The sequence below is a fragment of the Grammomys surdaster genome, unplaced genomic scaffold, assembly GCF_004785775.1.
Source record: "Grammomys surdaster isolate TR1022 unplaced genomic scaffold, NIH_TR_1.0 279, whole genome shotgun sequence".
Taxonomy (NCBI): Eukaryota; Metazoa; Chordata; class Mammalia; order Rodentia; family Muridae; genus Grammomys; species Grammomys surdaster.
This window is the reverse complement of record NW_021604720.1, coordinates 10,889,014-10,910,483: the sequence shown is the minus strand read 5'-3', so window position 1 is coordinate 10,910,483 and position 21,470 is coordinate 10,889,014. Positions and strand designations below refer to the sequence as shown.

The 21,470-nt window shown below is 43.3% G+C and overlaps 1 protein-coding gene across 3 annotated transcripts in view; it reads left to right on the top strand.

Moving 5' to 3' along the window:
• The window catches only part of Ttc7b (tetratricopeptide repeat domain 7B), a 209,923-nt gene that overhangs the window by 63,861 nt on the left and 124,592 nt on the right, over positions 1 to 21,470 (top strand). For all 3 annotated transcript variants that reach the window (XM_028777279.1, XM_028777276.1, XM_028777277.1), the window contains one exon: positions 20,524 to 20,602. In XM_028777279.1, coding sequence (XP_028633112.1) covers positions 20,524 to 20,602 — 79 coding nt within the window. The remainder of the gene's footprint in view (positions 1 to 20,523; positions 20,603 to 21,470) is intronic.

Below are 21,470 nucleotides of genomic sequence, written 5' to 3'. Positions count from 1 at the left end.
CTCCTCCAGAGATGGCTCCTTGTTCTTTATGAGAAGACAGAAGAGGCCCAGCCTCCTCCAGAGATGGCTCCTTGTTCTTTATGAGAAGACAGAAGAAGCCCAGCCTCCTCCAGAGATGGCTCCTTGTTCTTTATGAGAAGACAGAAGAAGCCCAGCCTCCTCCAGAGATGGCTTCTTGTTCTTTCCTTTTTACATTGCCATTTTTCTCTCCATTCTTGTTTGGCAGAAATATTTTTAGCCAACAGTTAAAATTATAGAAAGAAAAGCTGAGCTACGGCCCAGAAGATGACTGCAACACAATTCTTAGGTATTATTAGAACTTTCTTTTTTTTTTTTTTTGATCTTGCCTCGAGTTTATTTGTAAAAACAGCATAGGACACTGGTCATCTGCAAATAGTGTGTGGGTAGGTGTGTCACGGCAGTCCATCTGTCTTCACGTTGGCAGGAACCTTTTCTATGGGGCCTTCACAGGGGCCTGGGCACCTTTGGGAGCCTGGGCTGGAGCTGCAGCCTGGGCCTTAGCTGGAGCTTTGGCCTCTGCCTTGGTTTGAACCTTGGGCTTTGGTTGGCAGAGCCTACGACCCTTGGCCATGTAGCTTCGAATCCGCTTCCCAAGCTTGGGGTGAGCGATGAAAGCCAGGCGGCTGAGTTTGCGGCTGGGGCCCTTTGGCATCTTGGGCTTGATGGCCTGAGGCTTCACAAGGGCCTTGTTGGCCTCTGCACGTGCACTCACTGCCTTTGCATTGTTGGCCTGCATCTTCTTCAGGCCTTTCTTGTTGTGCTTCTTGGCAAAGCGCATGTTCCTCAAGAACTTGGGGTCAACCCCCTTAAGAGACTCGTATCTTTGTGACCGGGGTTTCTTGATGCCATTTCTGTGCCATTTGCGGGACTGGTTGTGTGTGGTGTGGTTCTTGGACTTGGCCATGTCTGCACGGTAACCCGCGGCTTCCGCCTATTAGAACTTTCTAAAAGAAGAGAAAGACTTGCCCATTGTCTCACAGGTACCTGCGTTTTTATTGATCTGACAGTGGCTGCTGTAGCTCTGCCCACTAAGATGGAAGCCTGTGTCTATGTGTTCTCGCAAAACTGTGTATCTAATGAGAAGATTTAAAGATGATGAATTAGTGTTTCCAGTTGACATTTGGTTTTTCACCTTCCTCTCTATTTTAGGTTTACATTCTCAGCTGTTATACACAGTGTTTTTAGTAGTTCTCTGAGTTGGCACGAACACACTGTACCTTTCTTCCCAGTCTTTTTCCTTCTGCCTCCCTTTGGCATCATTTGTATCCTGGCTGTCTCTGAGTGGCTGGTTGATGGGCCCTCGTAGCTGGTTACTTTGAATCTTGAAATGACTTCACTGATTGTAATCTCCAGTCTACTCCTAGCCCCAGGCAACTGCAGACGTTCTGTCTCTACAACCTTTCTTTTAGTAGAAATTTCATATAAATGTAATCACAGTGTGTATAGTCTGGTGTGTTCCACTTCTTTCAGTATGGGTTTGAAATTTACCTGTATTGTAGCATGTATGCGAAGAGCATTCCTGTGTGTGTGTTTATGTGTGCACTCGTGTGAATGGGTTTGTTTGTTTACATGGGTTTGCATACAAGTAGAGGTCAGAGGATAACCTTGACTGTCATCCATTAGGAGCCTTTCCTCAGAAGGCCTCTCAGTGGCCATGGAGCTTCGCCATGTAGGCTAGGCTACCTGGCCTGCAAGCTTTAGGGGTCTGCCAATCTCTCCCTCCCGTCTTACCATTGCTGGATCACAGATGAATGCCACCATCCCTGGCTTGTCTTATGCTTTAAGGCGGGGGGCAGGGGATCTGAACTCATACTTGTGAAGCAAGCTCTTTGCTAATCGAGTGTTTCCAGCCCTCGGATGCAAATGCTCGCTCCATTGTACCTCGAGCTACATGTCACTATCCATTCACCCACTGATGGGCATTTCTCTTGCCATTCATGGGTCACTATAGAAAATGCTCTGTGAGCACTGTGTACAAACCTTGGAGAATGTTTCCATTCCTTTGTGTTGATTCCTAGGTAAGGAGTTGGTAAGTTTGTTTAGCTTTTTTAGGAAATTGATCAACTCTTTGCCAAAGCAGCAATTCCATTTTACATTTCCACCGGCAATTAACAAGGGTTCCAGCTTTTTTTATCTGCTCTTTAACACTTGATGGTATCAGGTCTTCTACTTAGATTGCATTTGTCATGTTACTCCTTTTGATGTGTGTTTGTTTGCCTGGAGAGCAACCGCACCAGCAGCGTTCACCTGCCTGCTGGCTGTCCCTTTGTCTTCTGCAGTGACGTATATGTTCACAGAGGAGCATCTACTTAGAGTTTTGCTCTGTCTTCCATTTGGTTTTCTTATTGAGTGGTAAGAATTCTTTATACAGTCTGGGTATCAGATAGATATTTTATGAGTGTTGTCTGCCTGTGACTTATACCTTCATTGTAATGGTGTCAGGTGAAGAGAACAAAGGTTTCATTTTGATAAAGTCCATTTAATCAATTTTTATTTTGTAGATCTCCCTTTTATTAGTATGCCTAAGTCTAAACAACATGTCTTATTCCGGAAGTTCTATTGGTTTAGCCTTTACTTCAGGTCTCTGATCTGCTTAGAGGTAATAGCTGTATGTGGTGTAAGGCGAGGCCCTCATGATGCTCTGCATTGGCCATCCACTGAGATGTTCTGCGTGTGCACATCTGTCGAGAAGTGTACTCTTTTCCTAGTCAATTGCTGTGACCCTTTAGTGGGAAATAACCCAGCTGAACAAATGCTCATTACTCATTTCTGGTCTCTCCCCCTCATTACTATGTGTTGTCATACTTAAGCCAAGCCACATCATCTTAAATATTGCAATTGTATTATAAACTTTGAGATCTAGTATGATAAATTTATTCTTTTTCAAAATTATTTTGGTTATTTTCAGTTTTTTTGGGGGGGGGAGGTTATTGTTGTTTTATTGTTGTTTTGAGACAGGATCTTTTTGTTATATAGCCTTGACTGTCCTGGAACCTACTATGTAGACCAGGCTGGCCTAGAACTCAGAGATCTGTCTGCCTTTCTCTGACTCTCAAGAGCTAGAATTAAAGGCATGTGTCACCACACCTGGCTTGTTTTCAGTTTTTGACATTTTCATGTTTTAGGCTTGTCATCTTTCTACCTCAGCAAAGCCTGCCAGCATTTTGGTAAGGACTACGGTGACTCTCTCTAGATCAATGTCGGCTGTACATGCTCACAGTGAAACCTAAGTTTATAGTAGCAGATGGTCCAATCCCATCACTCCCCAATTAGAATAGTTTTGATTTCTCTAAGATGTTTTATAGAAACTTGGCACTGCTGCCCGAGTCTGTATCTGCAGCCCTGGGAAGGTGGGGACAAAAGTATCCCTGGGGCTCGCTGGCCAGCCAGTCTAGTCAATGAGCTCAAGTTTGGTAAGTGATTCTGTCTTTAAAAAAAAAATACGGTAGAGGACGAGAGAGATCAGTGCTTAAGAGCTCTTGCTGCTCTTCCAGAGCATCTGTGTTCATCCCAGCATCCTCATCAGGGATGCTGAGGAATGCTCACAATGGCCTGCAACTCCAACCTCAAGCCATCTGATGCTATCTTTAGCCTCCACAGACATCAGCACACATGTAACAACTTACACATACACGTACACATACATTAAAAAGAATAAAAAGAAGCCTTTAAAAAGTTAGCCACTGAGGACGACACTCAACATTGGCCTCTATCTTCCACATGTACTTGCACACACGTGTACATACCCATACACAAAATAAACAAATAATTTAAAAAATATACCTCATAAGTGGCTGGGGAGACAGCATAATCTCTAATGTACATGCAAAGGATTGGATGCAGAACCCATATTTTAAAAGCCTGGCATGCGGCGTGTGTTTGTAATCTCAGCGCTGGAGAGATGGAGACGGGTGGATCCATGGAACTTGCTGTACAGCCAACCTAGCTGAATCTACAAGCACAGGTCAAAATGAGAGACTTTGTCTAAAAACATTAAGGTGTGACAGCTTCTGAGGAGCTCACACCCTCGGACTTCTGTGTATATGCACACCAGGACATGCAAGGATGCCTCACTACAACCAAGTGGTGTTTTATAGTACCCAGGGTACAGCTTTACATTTTTATGGCTTCATTCCTGAGTTTTTTTGGTTCACTTTTAAGTCACTGTGAGTGGAATTGTTTTATTAGTTGCATTTTCAAATTGTCCTCTTTTATGTAATAAAATACTGGGTTTTTATATATGGCCGTTGTAGCTGCAAACATGATAATCTCATTAATGGTTCTTTTTCAAATGTATTTATTTTGTATGTTCATGTGTAGGCGAATTGTCAGAGAACAACTTGTGGGAGACAGTTCTCTAATGCTATCATGCGAGTCCTGGAGAGCCACATGGGTTGTCGGGCTTGTCGGCGAGAGCCTCTGTCCCCGAGCCACATCACCGGCTCCCGTTAATAGTTCACAGTTTAAAATACGGCTTAGGTTGTTGACATAGAGGATTGTGCCATCTGTGAAGTAAACAGTTTTGCTCAGTCTTTCAGAATCTGGATACCTTTATTTCCTGCCTTATCACACTGACAAGAATCCTCCGTTCAGCTCAGAGAAGCAGACACCCCTGTCTTACTCCTGATCTAGAGAGCAGCCTTTAGTCTTTCTCATTCACCGTGCTGTTATCTGGAGTTCAAAAGATGACTCTTTGTCTCTCATATTTTTGATTTGAAGTCTGTCTTATCTGCTTTTAATACAGCTGTTCCATCTCCCTTATGATTGCAGTTTTCAGTGCTATGTTGTTTCATGTTTTCCAGCCTTTCTATGCCTTTGAATGAAATTGTCTCACTGTATCTCCAACAGGAAGCATATTTGATGTTGCTTCTTAATCCCATAAATTTATTTGCTTTTTCAGTGAATATTTCCTCATATTCACCTAACTATTGAAATGTTGGCTTTACACTGACTGTTGGTTTTACACTGACTCTTTTGTTCTTTGTTTCTGGGTTTTGTTTGTTTGGGGTTTTTTGTTGTTGTTTTGTTTTGTTTTGGGGGGGTTGGGTTTTTTTTGTTTGTTTGTTTTTTGTCTCACTATGTTGACCAAGGTGACTTCAAACTCATGATCCTCTTGCCTCAGCCACCTGTTAGGACTGCAGCTGTGCACCACATGCCCTGCTCCTTTGTTTGTTTGGGGGGCTTTTAAAAAATGAATCCTCTATGGATTACAATATGCATATTAACTATCACAGTATTTTTTTTTAATTTGTTACATTTTTATTCCCCCCTCAAAGTGAGCTGGGAGAAGTTAGAGAACAACTTATGAGAATTGTTTCGCTCCTTCTGTCTATCATGTGGAGGTCCCAGGTAACCAACTCAGGTTGTCGGGCTGGGTAGTAAATGCTAAGCTGTCTCACCAGCCATATTCCATATTAATAATGACTTAATTTACTCCAACATAGTTTCATTTTATCCCTTTAAAAATTTAGTTTTTCAAAACTTGTTTTATGTGTATGAGTGTTTAGCCTGCAGGTATGTATTGCACCATGTGTAGGCAGAGCCTGCAGAGACCAGAAGAGGATGTCATATTCCCTGAAATGGGAGAAGATTGTGAGCAACCAAATAGATGCTGGGAATCAAACCTGAGTCCTCTGGAAGAGCAGCCAGTGCTCTCAACGGCCGAGCATTCCCCTTCTCTCGACACTATTAGTGTCTTTATGCCATAAGCACAGCAATTCAGTATTCATTTCTCTTATGCCCTCTTTTTAAAGTAGAACTTTTAAAAAGAAAAAAAATAAGGAAATGATGCAATCTTTTATATTTACCCACATATTGACATTTAGCTGCTGTTATTAGTTTATTCCTGGGGACTCGTATTACCATCTGGTGACATTTCCTTGTAGTCTGAAGGACTTTCTTAAAATTTCATATTGCAGGTCTGTACTTTATGAATTCTGTCACTCCTTGTTTTTTTGTTTTTTTGTTTTTTTTCTGAGAGTGCCTTTATTCTGTGTTGATTTCAGGAAGATAGTTTTACTGGGCATAGAAGTCTTGGCTGGTGCTTTTTTCTTTCAGCACTTTGAGCATCTCTTCCCCAGTGTCTCCCTGCTGTTCCCTGTGTGGGAGTCATTATTTGGGTGCTGTGCCTTTAAAGATTTTGCCATGCCTTTATCTTTTGGGGCTTTACATTGTACGTTGCTGTTCATTTTTCTTCAGTCTCCATTCTGCGTATTAGTGAATTTCTATTTATTTATTCTGTCATCTGACTGCTCCTATTAAACCTGCTTACAGTTTCCATGCACCGACTGAGAATTCATGTAGTCCAGGCTGGACTTGAACTTAGTCTTCCTGCTTTTCTCTCTTCAGTGTTTCTTACCAGTATCTGCACCACATTAACTGCATTTTAAAACTTTAAATAATCATTTCTGGGGCTGGAGAGATGCCTCCATGGTTAAGATCTGTGGCCGTCCTTCTTAGAGCACGCAGGCTCACAGGGCAGCTCCTGCCTGACCTTCTGTAACTCCAGTTCCAGAGCATCTGGCGCCCCACACAGACACACATGCAGGTGAAACATCAATATACATAAAAATAAAGTAAGCAGAAGTAGACACTGTCTCAAAATACGTTTAAAAATGATCATTTCCATAAATTCTTTGATCATACGAATCCTGTGTAGAAGTCTGCATGTTGGCCAGTTTGAAATGAATTTGTCCTTTTTTTTTCTGTGCTTGGTTATACCTTTCTATTTTTTGCATGTCTCATAGCTAATACAGTTCAGTATAGGAATGCATATAGTACATAAATTAGAAATGCAAAGAGAATGCTGATATCATACGCAGAAAATAGAAGTAATTTAAAACCATCTAGCACTCACAATTATTATTAGTGGTATTGTTAGCCTAAATCTTCTTCATGTAACAGAAAAAAGCAATTAGATAGTTATCGAATCTCTAATCTTATCATCCCTTGTGTCCTTGAGAACTAGAGTTCTTAGCATATGATTTAACATAGAAATAGCCAAAGGAAAACCATAGTTATAAATTTGAGTGATTGACTTGGAAGTGTCAGTAGGAAGCCAAGAGGTTTCTGTGAGTATGGGTGAGAGGTGCTGGCCAAGGGCACTGGCCCATTAGCAGTGAACATCCATGATTCCCAGATAGTAATCTTGAAATCCATATTCCAGTAAAATAGAAATTTCATTCTATATCGAGGGCAGGAATATATGCAATGAGCCTTGTATACTTTTACATGGGTCCAGACATCAAGGGAACTATTGATGTCTTCTAGGTCATGTGACAAGGACTTGGGCCAAATATGGAGTAATTCGAATTTTAGAAGGATTAAAAACTGCAACAGGTTTATATGTTTAAATTCATAAATTCCCACTCAGTGTCTAGGAAATTAAATCATTATCTTAGTTAGGATTTCTGTTGCTAAGACAAGCACCATGACGTAAAGCAACTTGGTGAGAAGTGGGTTTATTTGGTTTATCTTTCCACATCATAGTCCATCATCAAGTGAAGCCAGGGCAGGAACCTCACGGCAGTGACATGGAGGATGCAGCCTCCTGGCCTGTTGCTAGCTCTCATATATACCTCGTGTGTCACTTTTGGGTGTTAAAGGCCTGTATATTGGGATAGGGTGAGTGGTAGTAGTCTGTTTTCTCTTATTATATGCTTGCGTGGTGATTACAAGGATACCTGCCTTATACGAAATGATAAATTTGCTTTTTGTGGCTTTCTGATGTATATTTTATACAATAAAAAGCCTTTAAAAATAAATGCAGGGCCAATTAAGGTAGAACAGTTTTCTATTGTGTAAATATACCACTTTTCTGTATCCATTCTTCTGTTGAGGGTTGTTTCCAGTTTCTGGCTATTACAAATAAAGCTGCTATGACCATAGTGGAGCATTTGTCCTTGTGGTACGGTGGAGCATCTTCTGGGTATTTGCCCAGGGAAGGTATAGTTGCATCTTCAGGTAGAACTATTTCCAATTTTCTAAGAAACTGCCAGAATGATTTCCACAGTGATTGTACAAGTTTACAGTCCCACCAGCAATGGAGGGGTGTTCCTCTTTCTCCACATCCTCACTAACATGTGCTATTGCTTGAGTTTTTGATCTTAATTATTCTGATGGGTGTAAAGTGGACTTTCAGAGTCAATTTGATTCACATTTCCCTGATGACTAAGGATGTTGAACATTTTTTAAGTGCTTCTCAGCCATTTGAGATTCCTCTGTTGAGAATTTTCTGTTTAGCTCTGTACCCCATTTTTAATTAGGTTATTTGGTTTGTTAGAGTCTAACTTCTTGAGTTCTTATTTTTTCAGTATTAGCCCTCTGTTGGGTGTAGGGTTGATAAAGATCTTTTCCCAATTTATAGAAAATACCACCCTGAGTGAGGTAACCCAGATCCAAAAGGACATACATGACAAGAGCCTAGTATAACTATCCTCTGAGAGACTCCACCCAGAAACTGACTGAAATGGATGCAGAAACCCACAGCCAAACATTGAACAGAGAGTGCCCCAGGAGTCTTATAGAAGAGTTTGGGGAAGGATTGAAGGCCCTGAAGGGGATAGGAACTCCACAGAAAGACCAACAGAGTCAACCTGAACCCTTGGGGACTCCCTGAGACTGAGCCACCCACCAAAGTGTATACACAGGCTATAGTGAGGCCTGTAGTGAGACACATATGAAGTAGGTGTTCAACTCAGTCTCAATGTGGGTCCAACAACTGAAGCAGAAGCTGTCCCTAAAGCTGTCGCCTGTCTGTGGAATCCATTCTCCAACTGATCTGCCTGGCCTGGCCTCAGTGGGAGAGGATATGCCTAACCCTGCAGAGATTTGATGAGTCAGGGCAGGGCGGGGGAATACCAGGGGTCAACCTCTCAAAAGGACAAGGGGAGAAGGATGGGAGATGGACTCTGTGGGGGGGGGGCACTGGAAGAGAGGGGCAGCCATAGGGATGTAAAGTAAATAAATTAATTAATGGAGAAAAAAAATGTAGAACAGAGCAGTATTCAGAAAGAGTCGGCTCCAGGTCAGCTGTTAGGCTGGGCTCTCCTTTCTCTTTGGAACTCTTTCCTAAGTTTGTGGAGGGAACAAACAAGTTCCTACCTGCCTTAGCAGGTGGACAAGAAGCCACTTGAAAGGATGCAGAGTCATCTCAGCAGAAGATGACGGTGACCTTGGTGACATTATCTCAGGGTGTCTTGGTCTGCTTCTGTCCCAGCTTACAAGGACCAAGATGTGCCCAGAAGAGTGAGTCGTCTGCTCTCTCATGACGAAAGAGTGACGTGAGTGATAGCATGTAGTGGGTCTTTTTCTATAATGCACAGGGAAACCTGATCGCCACCTTCTAGGCTGATTGTGTCCTCTGTCCTCTGTCTAGGAAGAGTCAAATGAGGGAAGCACTGTGTGGTAGAGAACACTTTAACTTTAGAAGCTTATCCTGGTGATGTACATGCAGACCCACTTCTCCACTAGCTGGTCAGAACAGCATCTCTTTCATCAGCTGACCATCTTCTGAGCAGTGTCCTGCTGGAGGCAGAGACCATTCAGCAGAACTCTCAGCTCTCCCCTGGTCTCCCAGCCTCAAGGTGTAGTCCAAGCATCTTCTATATGCTCTCCTGCCTCTGGGGGAGCTTGGCTTTGTCTCCTGGGAGTTAGATGTGTTCTCAAGTCTATGTCTGGTCTGTCATCATGACAGGGCCATCTTTCAACTTTCTGGTTACTGAAACTATACTGGGCCTAAGTTCAATCCCAAATTTTCTGTTTATTGGCTCAGTGGCCATGGACATATTTCTCCATCTTCAGATCTAAAAGTACACGTGAGAAGATTTTTTTCTGTAGCTTATAAAGGAAATCAGCAATGATCTTGCAGTGTTTCTTACTAAACCAAGCATCATAGTGAAAGCCTACTTCTGGCTTTCAGCCAGTAAGTGTTTGTGTGTGCGGTGGAGGGCCAGATGGTCGGTGGTGAGACGTGAGGCATGAGGAGATGGTAGCTGGTGGGGGTTGGCAAATGGTAGGGAGAGGCAAGGATGACGGTTTTGAGTAGCAGGTCAGGGCTTTGGGGTGCTTTCCCAAAAAGGCCCTTGTTCCTTTTCTCAGGTGAGGAAAAGCAGGAGAGATCTCATAGTGCGGTTCTTCCCTCTCTGTGTCTGTCTGGTGTCTGGCCCTTTCCTCCTGATCCATTTCTCCTCGTGCCTCCCGTCTCCCACTCCCTTCCTGCCCTCCCCCTTCTCGTGACCACCTCAAGTTTGCCCTTTTCTTCCTCTCTAATTTTAAATTAGTCACCTTTCCCAGCTCTATCTGGGACAGCAAGGGTGCTTGGGGAGCCCACAGGCACTGCACTTCCTCAACCCACATTCTGCTTCATTCTTTCCCCACGGAGAACACAGGGCGTTTTACTCAACAGTTTAATGTCACAGTCCTTCCTTTCCTACCGGTTAGTAATTGAGTGTCTGTAGGCTGCTTGTGGGCAGAGTTTGGCTTAGGACCCAAGGCTACCATCAGCTTTCCACCGCTTCCCATCCCAAGGCCCTTTGTTACCTGCCCCTTCTGCTACTGCTCAAATCCTTAGGGCTGTTGGACCATGGTTTCTCAATGCCTAAAGGTCTTAATAGTCCTTCAGATGTTCTCTTAGATTTCTTTTTTTTTCATTTGTCTTAGCTTTGGAGTATTGTCCTGTGTTAATTTGGAGACGCAGTGTCTATTGTCTGCTCACTGACGTGCACAGTGCACTCTTGTCCTTGCACCTGAACTTGGAGCATGAGTACACGTGCTTCACTTGGAAGGACCCCTTTCTTCTCTCCGTCCCCATGGTTCAGGGCACTGGGAGAATAGGATGTTAACAAGTACCTTTTGGTGACTTTGCTGCCCAGAGCTGATGAGTATTTAGAATTGTTAGGACTCCTGCCTTCTGGACTGTCTTTGCTTCTTCACTAGCATTCACTAGCATTGTCTACTAAAGTAAGCATTCAATTGTGCTCAGTGGTGCTCTGTAATTGACTGGACTCACCTCACAGCGCAGACTATGGAGGCCCAGCCTGTGTCCACTTAGATGGGTCTGAGCAGGCACTTGTTGCGGTAGAGTAAATATAGTGTTCTGGGATTTACTCTGCTCTTTGCATTTTTTATTACAGGCTTATAAAACCTTATAACATTTCATTGCCAACTCCAGTCTTTGATTTGTTCTGGTCCTTCTTCATCAGTTCAGAACAGTCCCCCGATGCCTATGGTGAGATAGCATAGTAAAAAGTCACTTCCTAAATGCTGTGAGTCCCCTCGTGTTCAGTGTTAAGATTATCTGGAACTCACCCTCTAGCCCCAGAGCACCAGTCTCTCAGGAGATGTCACCATCACCTTCCCTGGAGAGTGAAGAGTGAGCACATGGACCAGAAAGTTTCTTATTCGTCTCACATGACATCAGTTATCTTTTACTTAATTATGCGTGTGTGTGTGTGTGTGTGCTTATGTCTAGGCATGTGTGTGTGTGCTTGTGTCTAGGCGTGTGTGTGTGTGTGTGTGTGTGCTTGTGTCTAGGCGTGTGTGTGTGTATGTGTGTGTGTGTGTGCTTGTGTCTAGGCGTGTGTGTGTGTATGTGTGTGTGTGTGTGTGTGTGTGCTTATGTCTAGGCGTGTGTGTGTGTGCTTTCATCTAGGCGTGTGTGTGCCATGGCCTTTCCCCCCTTAGCCATCTCACTGGCCCTGCCTGTCGTCTTTTATCATCCTAGGCTTGACCTGTGAATTAGAGTCTTCATGGGCTATTCATTGCATTGTTGGCTTTTGAAACCTTAACAAAGGGAGTGAGGGAGTCAACTAGGGAATGCCATTTTTTTTTCTTCAAAGTTAAATGATTCTGAAGAAATAAAGATTTTCAGCCGGGCAGTGGTGGCACACGCCTTTAATCCTAGCACTTGGGAGGCAGAGGCAGGCGGATTTCTGAGTTCGAGGCCAGCCAGGACTACACAGAGAAACCCTGTCTCGAAAAAACAAAACAAACAAACAAAAAAAAAAAAAAAAAAAAAGATTTTCCTGCGTTATAAATTGGAAGGTAGATTCTAGTATTCTCCCCCCCCACCCCCGCCCCAATGGTATACTTTTGAAGATGTCTTAATTCGGGTTTTCCTGTGATTAAAAACCATGATGAAGAGAAACTTGGGGAGGAAAAGGTTGGTTACACCTCACAGTTTTTTGGCCATCATTCAAGGAAGTCAGGGTAGGAACTCAAAGCAGGAACCTGGAGGCAGGAATTGATGCAGAGGCCATGGGGAAGTTCTTTGTGCTGCATGTTCTTTATGGCTTGCTCGAACTGTTTACTTATAACACCTAGGACCACCAGCTCAGGGGCTTCACTGACCACAGTGACCTAGGCCTTCCTACATCAATCATCAGTCATCAATCAAGCAAATGCCCCCACAGAGTCATCCACAAGCCAGTCTGGTGGGGCATTGTCTCAATGAGGCTTCCTCCTCCAACATGACTGTTGCTGACACTGATGTAAAACTAGCCATCAAGGAGGATTCTAGCCTTAGTGATGGGTGGCATTTAAAAAACAATTCCCCCATCCCTTTACCTCACTTTCTCTTTTTATCACAAATCAATGAGCTGTAGAATAGATAAGAAAATGGAGCCAGCGGTTGGCTCCCCTTACAGAAGCTTTAAACTCACGAGGTTTGGCTCCAGAGTCTCACTACTGTTTCCTCTCATAATTTAAGTTTACGGATAAACACGAGGAATCCCAACCAAATGCGAGGAAAGGCAGTTTCCCCTGTGATAGAGCCACATGGTTAGCTTGTTAAAAGTATTATTACACTAAGGAATCCAAGAGTCCATTGGATTCTTTTTGGCTTCTGGGATTAAATTGAAGCTCATTAAGGGGCTGGCAAGATTGCTTAGTGGATAAGATACTCTTGCAAAGTACCCAGGCTCAATTCCCAACATCCACATCCAGAGAATCGAGGGCCCTTTTCTGGCCTCTGTGGGCACAAGGCATGTAAAAAAGTACTTTCATACATTCAAACAAAACACTCATAAAATACAAATAAGTCCTTGAGAAAATTGTACATCGTTAAGATACAATTATGTTCACAAGAGAGAAGGTTTGTTTTTCAGCTCCCTGATGAGTTTCCTGTGGAGGCAGGTTTTGATGAATGTTGATGTCCTTTGACTAGTCCCAAAGGTTGGAAGGAAGGAGGATTTAAGCTAGGACACATCTTCCTGTGTTTCTTGTTCCTCAGAGATTCTGAGTCTGGTGGTATGAGGAGGAGCTTGGAGAAGGGTGACTGTCTGTAGCCCTCTGGCTCCTTAGCTGTTTGCTCACTGTGCGCACTTTTTCACTGTGGGCTTTCTTTTGCATATCTGTTGAATGGATTCCTTTATGTCCCTGTGATATGTACATGCCCATGTGATATGAACTAGAAGTCACCCTCTGTGCCTGGTTTGATGTGTTCCCGTTACCTCACGCTGCCTGGCCAGCTGACCAGTTATACACTTTACTTCACATTTGTCATGAGGAAGCCTCTGTTGCTGAAGTCATCCAAAAAATGTTGTTAAGCCTACTACAGCTCTCATTAGGTTGAGATGAGACACCCAGAAGCCTGGCATGCTTGTTCACATCCCAGTTTGTCGTGGCTGTCACACCCTCCATTGCTATATCTAGGCTGCAGCTGGCTTGCTCTGTAGAGTCCTTTGCTAATGAGGCCAAGGTTGTGGGTTTGATCCCTGGCCCCTGACTACAGAAGCCATCTGTCTTCACAAATGCATGTCACTGGATCTGAGTCAAAGAGTGTGTTCAGAGGGAGAAGCTAGGCTTTGCTCTGGGAAACCTGAGTGTCCTTTGGTACCAGGAAGCATGCAGTTTTCATTCCCTATCTGGAGATCTACTTCGATGTCACACATTTTCAGAACAGATGATACCAAGGGTTATAGACATGAAAGAGAAGCAAGATTCTCAAGCTGGGAACTAAGGGCTATTGACCTTCAGAAGATAAATGTTACATTCTTATGTTTCTATCATTTTAAATGTTGACAGTGTCCACAGTGGGGGTGAGTGTATCTTTCTACACTGGGGAACCTGCTTTAGCTATTCCCAAGGAGATTTCAGAAAGCAGGCTTCTGCTCACTCTTTTGTTTCCTGAGGGTCTGCTGGCTTGCTGGCCATCAGCTGGTGTCCTGCCCGCTCTGTGAGACTCTTGAGAGCAGGAGGGAAAGGTACTAAAACAAAAAAACCAAAAACCAAATAAAAACAACAACAACAAACAAACCAGACTTTCCTCTCAAGGTGTTGAGTTCGTCTGATGAGCTAACATTGGCTAGTGCTGCTAGGTACATTTGCAGCTGTGCTGGGAACCCCCAGGAAGCAGCATTTGCCTCTTCAAAAGGAAGCTAGGGAACATCCAAGTGAAACCTTGTCTTTGGTGCCTCAGACTCTGGACACCAAGAGAAACGTGTGGAGGTACTAGGACAGAAGGGGTTTTCTAGACTGCAAGTTTTCCCCTCCTCCAAACCTTGACGTATCCGTGTCCATGCCTCTGAAACTTGTTGCTTTAGAATCATGACAGGTATGTGTTGTAGCATAGGAGGGAAGGCTGCTTGGCCCCCCACGGGACACAGAGCACTGTCTAGGGTGTTAAGAGGGTATGTCAGTGTACTATCTGCCAGCCTAGGCCTAGTGAGGTAGAAGGGCAAGGAGGAAGGCAGAAAGCATGTCTTCCATGGATTTGATTGTTTGGCTCCTGGTGGTTAAACAGATACCTAGCCAACTGCTGTTTGAGGAACTTGAGATATAGTAAAGCCAAACAGCGATCTGTGTCATGAAAAAACTTCTGTTCTTATAGTGTGTGAAACCACCCAATGCCACAAAGCAGGGATGACATACCCTGTTCACTAGAGCATCCTCAGGAACCTGCTGGAACCTGATAGGAAAATGCTCAATAGGAAAATGCTTAGTTGGTGAAACAACCTATTTCTTATGCAGCTCAGTGCCTATCAATTAGAAGGAAACAGGACAAAGTCAAACTGCTTTTTTGCTCAAGAGATCTGTTCTGTTGACTCATCTTATAATTGATTTTTGCATAGAAACTCTTGACCAGAGAGAAATTGAAATTGAGTTTGAGTTTACTCTGAAAGATCTGGCTCCCTTTTCCTTATCATCCAAAGGACTCATATTGAATATGAAGACTCCTGTTTGCAACCCAACTTTGAGTTTTCATGACAACTGAATTTATATTACTGTCCTGAGCCAAACTTGGAAGTCAGTAGATAATTTAGAAGTACATGGTTAGGGGTTAAGAGCACTGGTTGCTCTTGCAGAGGACCAGTGGGTTCATGTGGGTTCAGTTCCTAGAACCCACATGACAGCTCACTGTTCCAGGGTATCTGATGCCTTCTTCTGACTTCTGTGGGCCCTGCATGCATGGGGTACACTTATATACATACAGGCAAAACACTCACACACATAAACTATAAATGCATATATATATATATATATATATATATATACATGCATACATACATACACTACATGGTGAAGGAGAGAATTTGTCTTTTTCTACTTGTCTTCTTAGAAATGAAAGAATAAAAGAAAGGCATGTTGAATTTGACATTGTTAAGCCATCTGAGTCTGAAAGTGTCTGCAGTCCTCTCGTCCTGTTCTCTTAGGAGCTGATGTTGGAGCTCTGGCACTTTTCTGAATATAGCTCCCTCTTGTTGGATAGGACACAGGAGATAATATCGAAGAGCTGTAACTGTTCAGAGTTGTAAAACAAAGTTGATGCCTTTGCATGCTGATGCTAACAGTGCGAATTTGGAGCTCAGCACTGGAAAGAGCTGCTTCAGAGCTACAGAGGGAGCTGGGGCCCGTGGCAGTGATGCGCCTTCAAGAGGGAGATCTTAATATAAGAACCGAAATATCAAACTGCTGGGGGAAAACTTCTAGATATTGACATGGAACATTCTGGAAAAAAAAACCCTCCCATAGCATAGGAGATAATTTTAAGGAATTGACAAATTCCTTAGAGTTGCATAAATTAAAAAGCTTCTTTTCAGCAAAGGAAGCAATCACCAGAGTTAAGACAGACTATAGATTGGGGGTCTATCTATGCCAAATACACATTAGACAGAGGACTAATAGCTAGAATACATAAAGAGCTGTTAAAACAAAATGACCCCCACCCTCCTGATCATCCTGTCAGTTAATGGGCTATTGAACTGAGTAGACAGGTCTTAAAACACTGATGGCCAATCATCATTTGAGAAAGACTTTGGTATCTTTAGCTAGCAAGGAAATAGAAATTAAAACTGTTTTAGATTACATCTTACCTTACTCAGAATGGCTGTCATCAGCATAACAGAGGACAGCAAGTGCTGGTGGGGTTTGCTGGCTGTTGGTAGAAGTCAGTATAGAGGCCCCTCAGCAACCTAAAGACAGAACTGCCATGTGACCAGCTATACCACTCCTGGATATGTACCCAGAGAGCGCTTAAGTCAACGACCTAGCTACACCATTCCTGGGTATGTACCCAGAGAACACTTAAATCAACGGACCAGAGATAATTCCATGTCCATGTCTACTGCTGGTATATGCACAGTAGCCAAGGTATGTAACCAGGCTAGATCTCCTTCAGCAGAATAATATATAATGAAAATGTATAGATCTACACATGAATACATACATACAGCAGAATTGTATTCAGCTGTGAAGAATAACAAGGTGACATTTGAGAGAGGGAGGGAGGGAGGGAGACAGAATAAGCACGTGTGTGTGTGTGTGTGTGTGTATGTGTGTGTGTGTGTGTGTGACAGAGACAGAGAGACAGAGAGGGCAAAAGACAGAGATGAAAATAGAAAGGGGATTCTGAGAGGGGAGAGAAGGGAAGCACCATTTGGAGACAAAGGTATCAGCCAGAGGGGGATGGGGAGAATGGGAGGAGGAAAGAGGGGCAATGAGGATAAGGAATGATGATGTATATGTATATGTGTATGTATATGTGTGTATATATATATGTCATATATGACATATATCATATATGACATATCATATATGACATATATATGTCATAATGAACCCATTATTTATATGTTAACTTAAAATTTAATTTAAAAAGTTGAAAATAAAAAGAGGGAGGGCTAACTGGTGGGGAGCTGGAACCCCCTCAGTTGCACAGACAGCTGTGAAGCTAGCACTGACTTGTAGGAAGTCCCCAGATAGCCCCAGAAGGGTAAGATTATAGAAAACAACAAAAGCAGATAGAAAAGGGAGGAGAGAAGGCATGGGAGTGGGTGAAGGGTAGAGGAGATTGATCCCACTATGAAAAGAGGTGAGTGTGACCAAGTGGAGGCCGAGGGACACTGCCAGCTCTGCCTATAGGGCTGGGCACAGCAGTGGTACAGGGAGCAGAGGTGGTGTTACAGCCTGCCAAACTGAGCACACAGCAGGTCCTGAAGACTATAGGCCATTTCCTCCCAGGTCTTAGCTGAGTTGTTGGAGCTGCTCCAACCCTAGGGAAACACACCCAGCACAGAAAGCAAAGTATAGGAGGCGACCCAAGTTCTGACACCTTGCCAGAGCCTGTGTTGCTTGATCCTGGCAAACCTTACCATAATGCATTCTGACATCATTGCGCCATCTCAGTCAAGGACGTTGAAGTGGAGTAAATGGCCTCCTGTCAGGAGTCTGTGGAAACCCTCAGAACCAGGGGAATTCCTTGCTGCTCTGATTTTCAGCTTAGAGTGGAAACTTTAAGCAACAGATTGTTCTAGATATTTAATGGGCCTCAGCATTTTAGTGACAAACTAATAGCTTAGAAATATAAAAGCAATCGTGTGGGTTTAGTTCATTTTCTTCATACTGGACAATTTCATAACATTTAGAATGTAATTCTTACATGTTAATTTCCTTTTTTCTTCCTTGCTTATCATGATTAAACATTTAGCTTTTTTTTTTCCCCTGTTCAGTGGCGAATAGGAAGTGGTTAAAGAGTATGTGACTTTAAAATGTTTGTTTGTTATAGACTACTTGGTGAGAATTGAAGAACTTGGTATTTAGGGTGCTTGTGACTATTTCTAGTATTTAAAATGTGCCACCGCTTCCCTGCTGTCCTGGGATGCCACACTCATCTGGCCAGCCCACAGCCTCCGGCCTGCTCCACTCTGCAACTGCTCTGGACTCTTTGTGTATGAGCAGAATTCTTCTGAGCTGAGGGAAGCTTGATTCTGAATTCTGAACACAGTCCAGGAACTAGCTGGGCAGGCCTGGAGACCGCTCACACTCACTCCAGAATCTTCTTTGGAAGGCTTCCCCTCACCAAGCTCAACCTCCTTCTACCTGAAGATGTGTACATTCTTCCAGCAGAGGGCCTCCTTCCTGCATGGGAGAAACCGCAGCCAGCCAGAAAGGAGAATTGGGTTTCTCTGCTCACCATGTATCAGGTAGCTGAGGGCAGAGCATCAGACACAGGGCTTCTTCACCTGGCTTAATGGATTTGCTTTCCAGTTTGAACCAGTACCTAAGGAGCATCTCATTAGCTGTCATCACCAGAGCATAGAATTTATGCTATTTGTGTGTGTGTGTGTGTGTGTAGTAATTTGAATATCAGTGCACAAAATACACATCTGAGCTCTTGGGTTTGTATTTGTTCTTTCCTCTCAAGCCATTTCTGCTGTATAGAGCTTATTTCTCTTTTGTCTAAGGTGGTGACAGCATGGTGGAAAGCTCCCAGCTTGCTCTCTTGCCAGGCTTAGAGCCTGAACAAACCCTTTCACTCCTGTGTAAGCTCGACTGTGTTGGATCACTTCTGACTAGAAAATTCTGTGCTTCTATAACTCTATAAATAGTTCCTTCTGCAAAGAGGACATGGGAGACGCCCCAAATGACCAGATCCTATTTGTGGCCTTCCCACAGTTACAATATTTAGCTTTGATGTGCTATTCAAGGTCTAATTTCCACAATGGCAAAGCAGTTCTTTCTGTGGTCTACCAGAGTCTGTAGCGACATCACCTCAGGCATGCCCTTGTTTCATGAGTTCAGAGTGCTGCCCTTTATGTACACAGTGGGCATTTAATTGGTGATATGAAAATAAAATTAGCTGTCATAGTCATTCCCATCCCTTTTTAGCTGTGATTGTTTTCTGCCCTCATGTTACTCCAGAGCACTGAGCTTCAGCCCAGAGCAATGTGCGTTGTTGCCCATGAACGTGAATCCCATACAAATGGGTTTAAGGGACAGGCAGATTAGATTGCATGTCCCCAGGCCTACTCCCTAATTTGTGTTCGTGTCTCCAGTGGACTTCCTTAGTGCTGCTTAGAGTCCTAGGCACAGGCTTCACTGTCTATGTCACCACAGTGCTTCTGACCTGATAGCTCTCATCTGTGTGGGTGAGAGGGCTGGGGGAATATTTACATACTGAGCCAATCAGCCAGTTTCTTAAAGTTCTGGGCTTGTTGTTTCGAATGAGAACTCAGAAAAGCCTTCACCCCTGTGGTGCTTGCATCTTACAGAAATATATTTTTATCTCAAACCTTTGCATTTAAAATGCAACCCAGACATGAGCCAGATACCTTGATCATCTGTCACAGCCTCTGGAGGCTGGCTGACAGTCTCACACCTGCTGACCCGTTCTATGGCTTTTTGGAAAGAAGATGTGTTCTAATGAGTGTGTTATAAATATCACTGAGTTCTGTCGTAGCTGGTGGCAGTGCTCAATGTAAAGGAAATGGCTGGGAGGTGTTCCCAGCCAAAGAGGCCAGACCCAGCATCCTCAGAGAACAAGTGCAGCCTAGATATATTGGCCAGGATGTTCTAAAGAATGGCTTGTCCTCAAAAGAATGCTTTGCTAGCCTTGTCTTTGTGGAGCATGTAGGATGATGACTGGAACGTGTTCTGATCAAACACAGGAAGCCCAGGCACCAGTCAGCACACAGTGACGCAGAGGGCCTTTGACCCTTTGCTTCTTTTTGTCAGTTCAGGGTTGTAGGGCTCATGTAATGGTCTTACTAAGCAGTGATTTCTGTTCTGAAAGATGAGAAGTGATTAAATGAGGCCCTCCTTTTTCATACCTTTTCTCCTTCTACTCGTGAATTTCCAGCAAGACGCTTTATCCACATTGCATTCAGCGCCTTGCTGAGTTGAGTCCTTAACTGCCCAGTCATATTCTTTTTTTAATGCAAGTACAGATTCCAGTACCACTCTAGTGGGGGTGGGGCACTGTGAGTGTGAAAACAGACTCTGGTGAGGTATAGCATACCTTTTTCCTTTCTCCTCAGAACTGATTTTTAGATTTTTGCCTTCTTGGGAAAATTCAATTAGGTCTAAAACACAGAGAGAGAGACACACACACACAAATTAGTGTTAGGTCAGTTTTACAAAGACAGACTGGTATGTGTAGAATAATCATTTGCTTGAATTCTAGCCAACAGCTTTTATATAAACAAAATGCATTGAAATCTGTGTATAAAATACTCGATATTAATACCATGCCAGATGGAAACCTTGTCCAATTCTGTGTGTACCCAGGAACTTGACAAGAGGAGTCGGGAGATTTAGAGAGCTTCTCAGAGCCGTGGAGACAAGAACAACACAAAACCTGCGAATGGTAAGTGAGTCAGATCTGAGGCCACCAGGGCATTTGGCTTCCATGTATGTTTACATGACATGTGTCCACATAGACTCTGCACGTGGGGTAATTCACCTGCTGTACGGGTGCATTTCAGTGTTTTAATATTTAATATTTAGCTTCAGAACACTGATCACTCCTCAAGGAAACCCCAAACTCATGACTAGTCTATTCCCGCCCTCATGCCCTTAGTTTTTGACAATCACAACTTACATTTCTTTTCTGTGGATTTGCCTATTTTGAACATTTCATATAAGTAGAGTTACACAGTATAGTCTTTTGTGACTGGCCCCCTTCATTTAGCATCAATTTGTTTAAGATTCTTCTTCCATATTGCCTCAGTATTTTCTTTTCATTGCCAAATAATATTCTATTTTTTGAGTCAGCCACATTTTATTCACCCAGTTTCTTTTCAGTTGATGGATATTTGGGTTGTTATGATTAATGCTTCTGTGGGAACATTGTGTACAGGCTTTTGAGTGGGCATGTTTTCTTTCTTCCTCTGAGCTTAGGAGTAGAACTACTGGGCCATGTGGAAACTCTGTTTTGAACAGTTTGAGGAGATTCTGTTTCCCAAAGCAGCTACCCCATTTTACATTCCCACCAGCACTTTGAAGGATTCTGCTTTCTCCACAACTTAACTAGCACTCGCTGTTATCTTTGTGTTTGTAGACATCTTAGTGAGGACCTAGTTAGTCCATGATAGGACATGCGGTGAGATCCCCAAGTACTGGTTGTTTGGATAATGATGGCCACAAAACTTAAAAGAGAATTACAAAGGTAGTCTTTCTCATATAAACTCTAACATTTAATCATCAACTTCGTGAAGGCCTAGTGCTCACTGTAC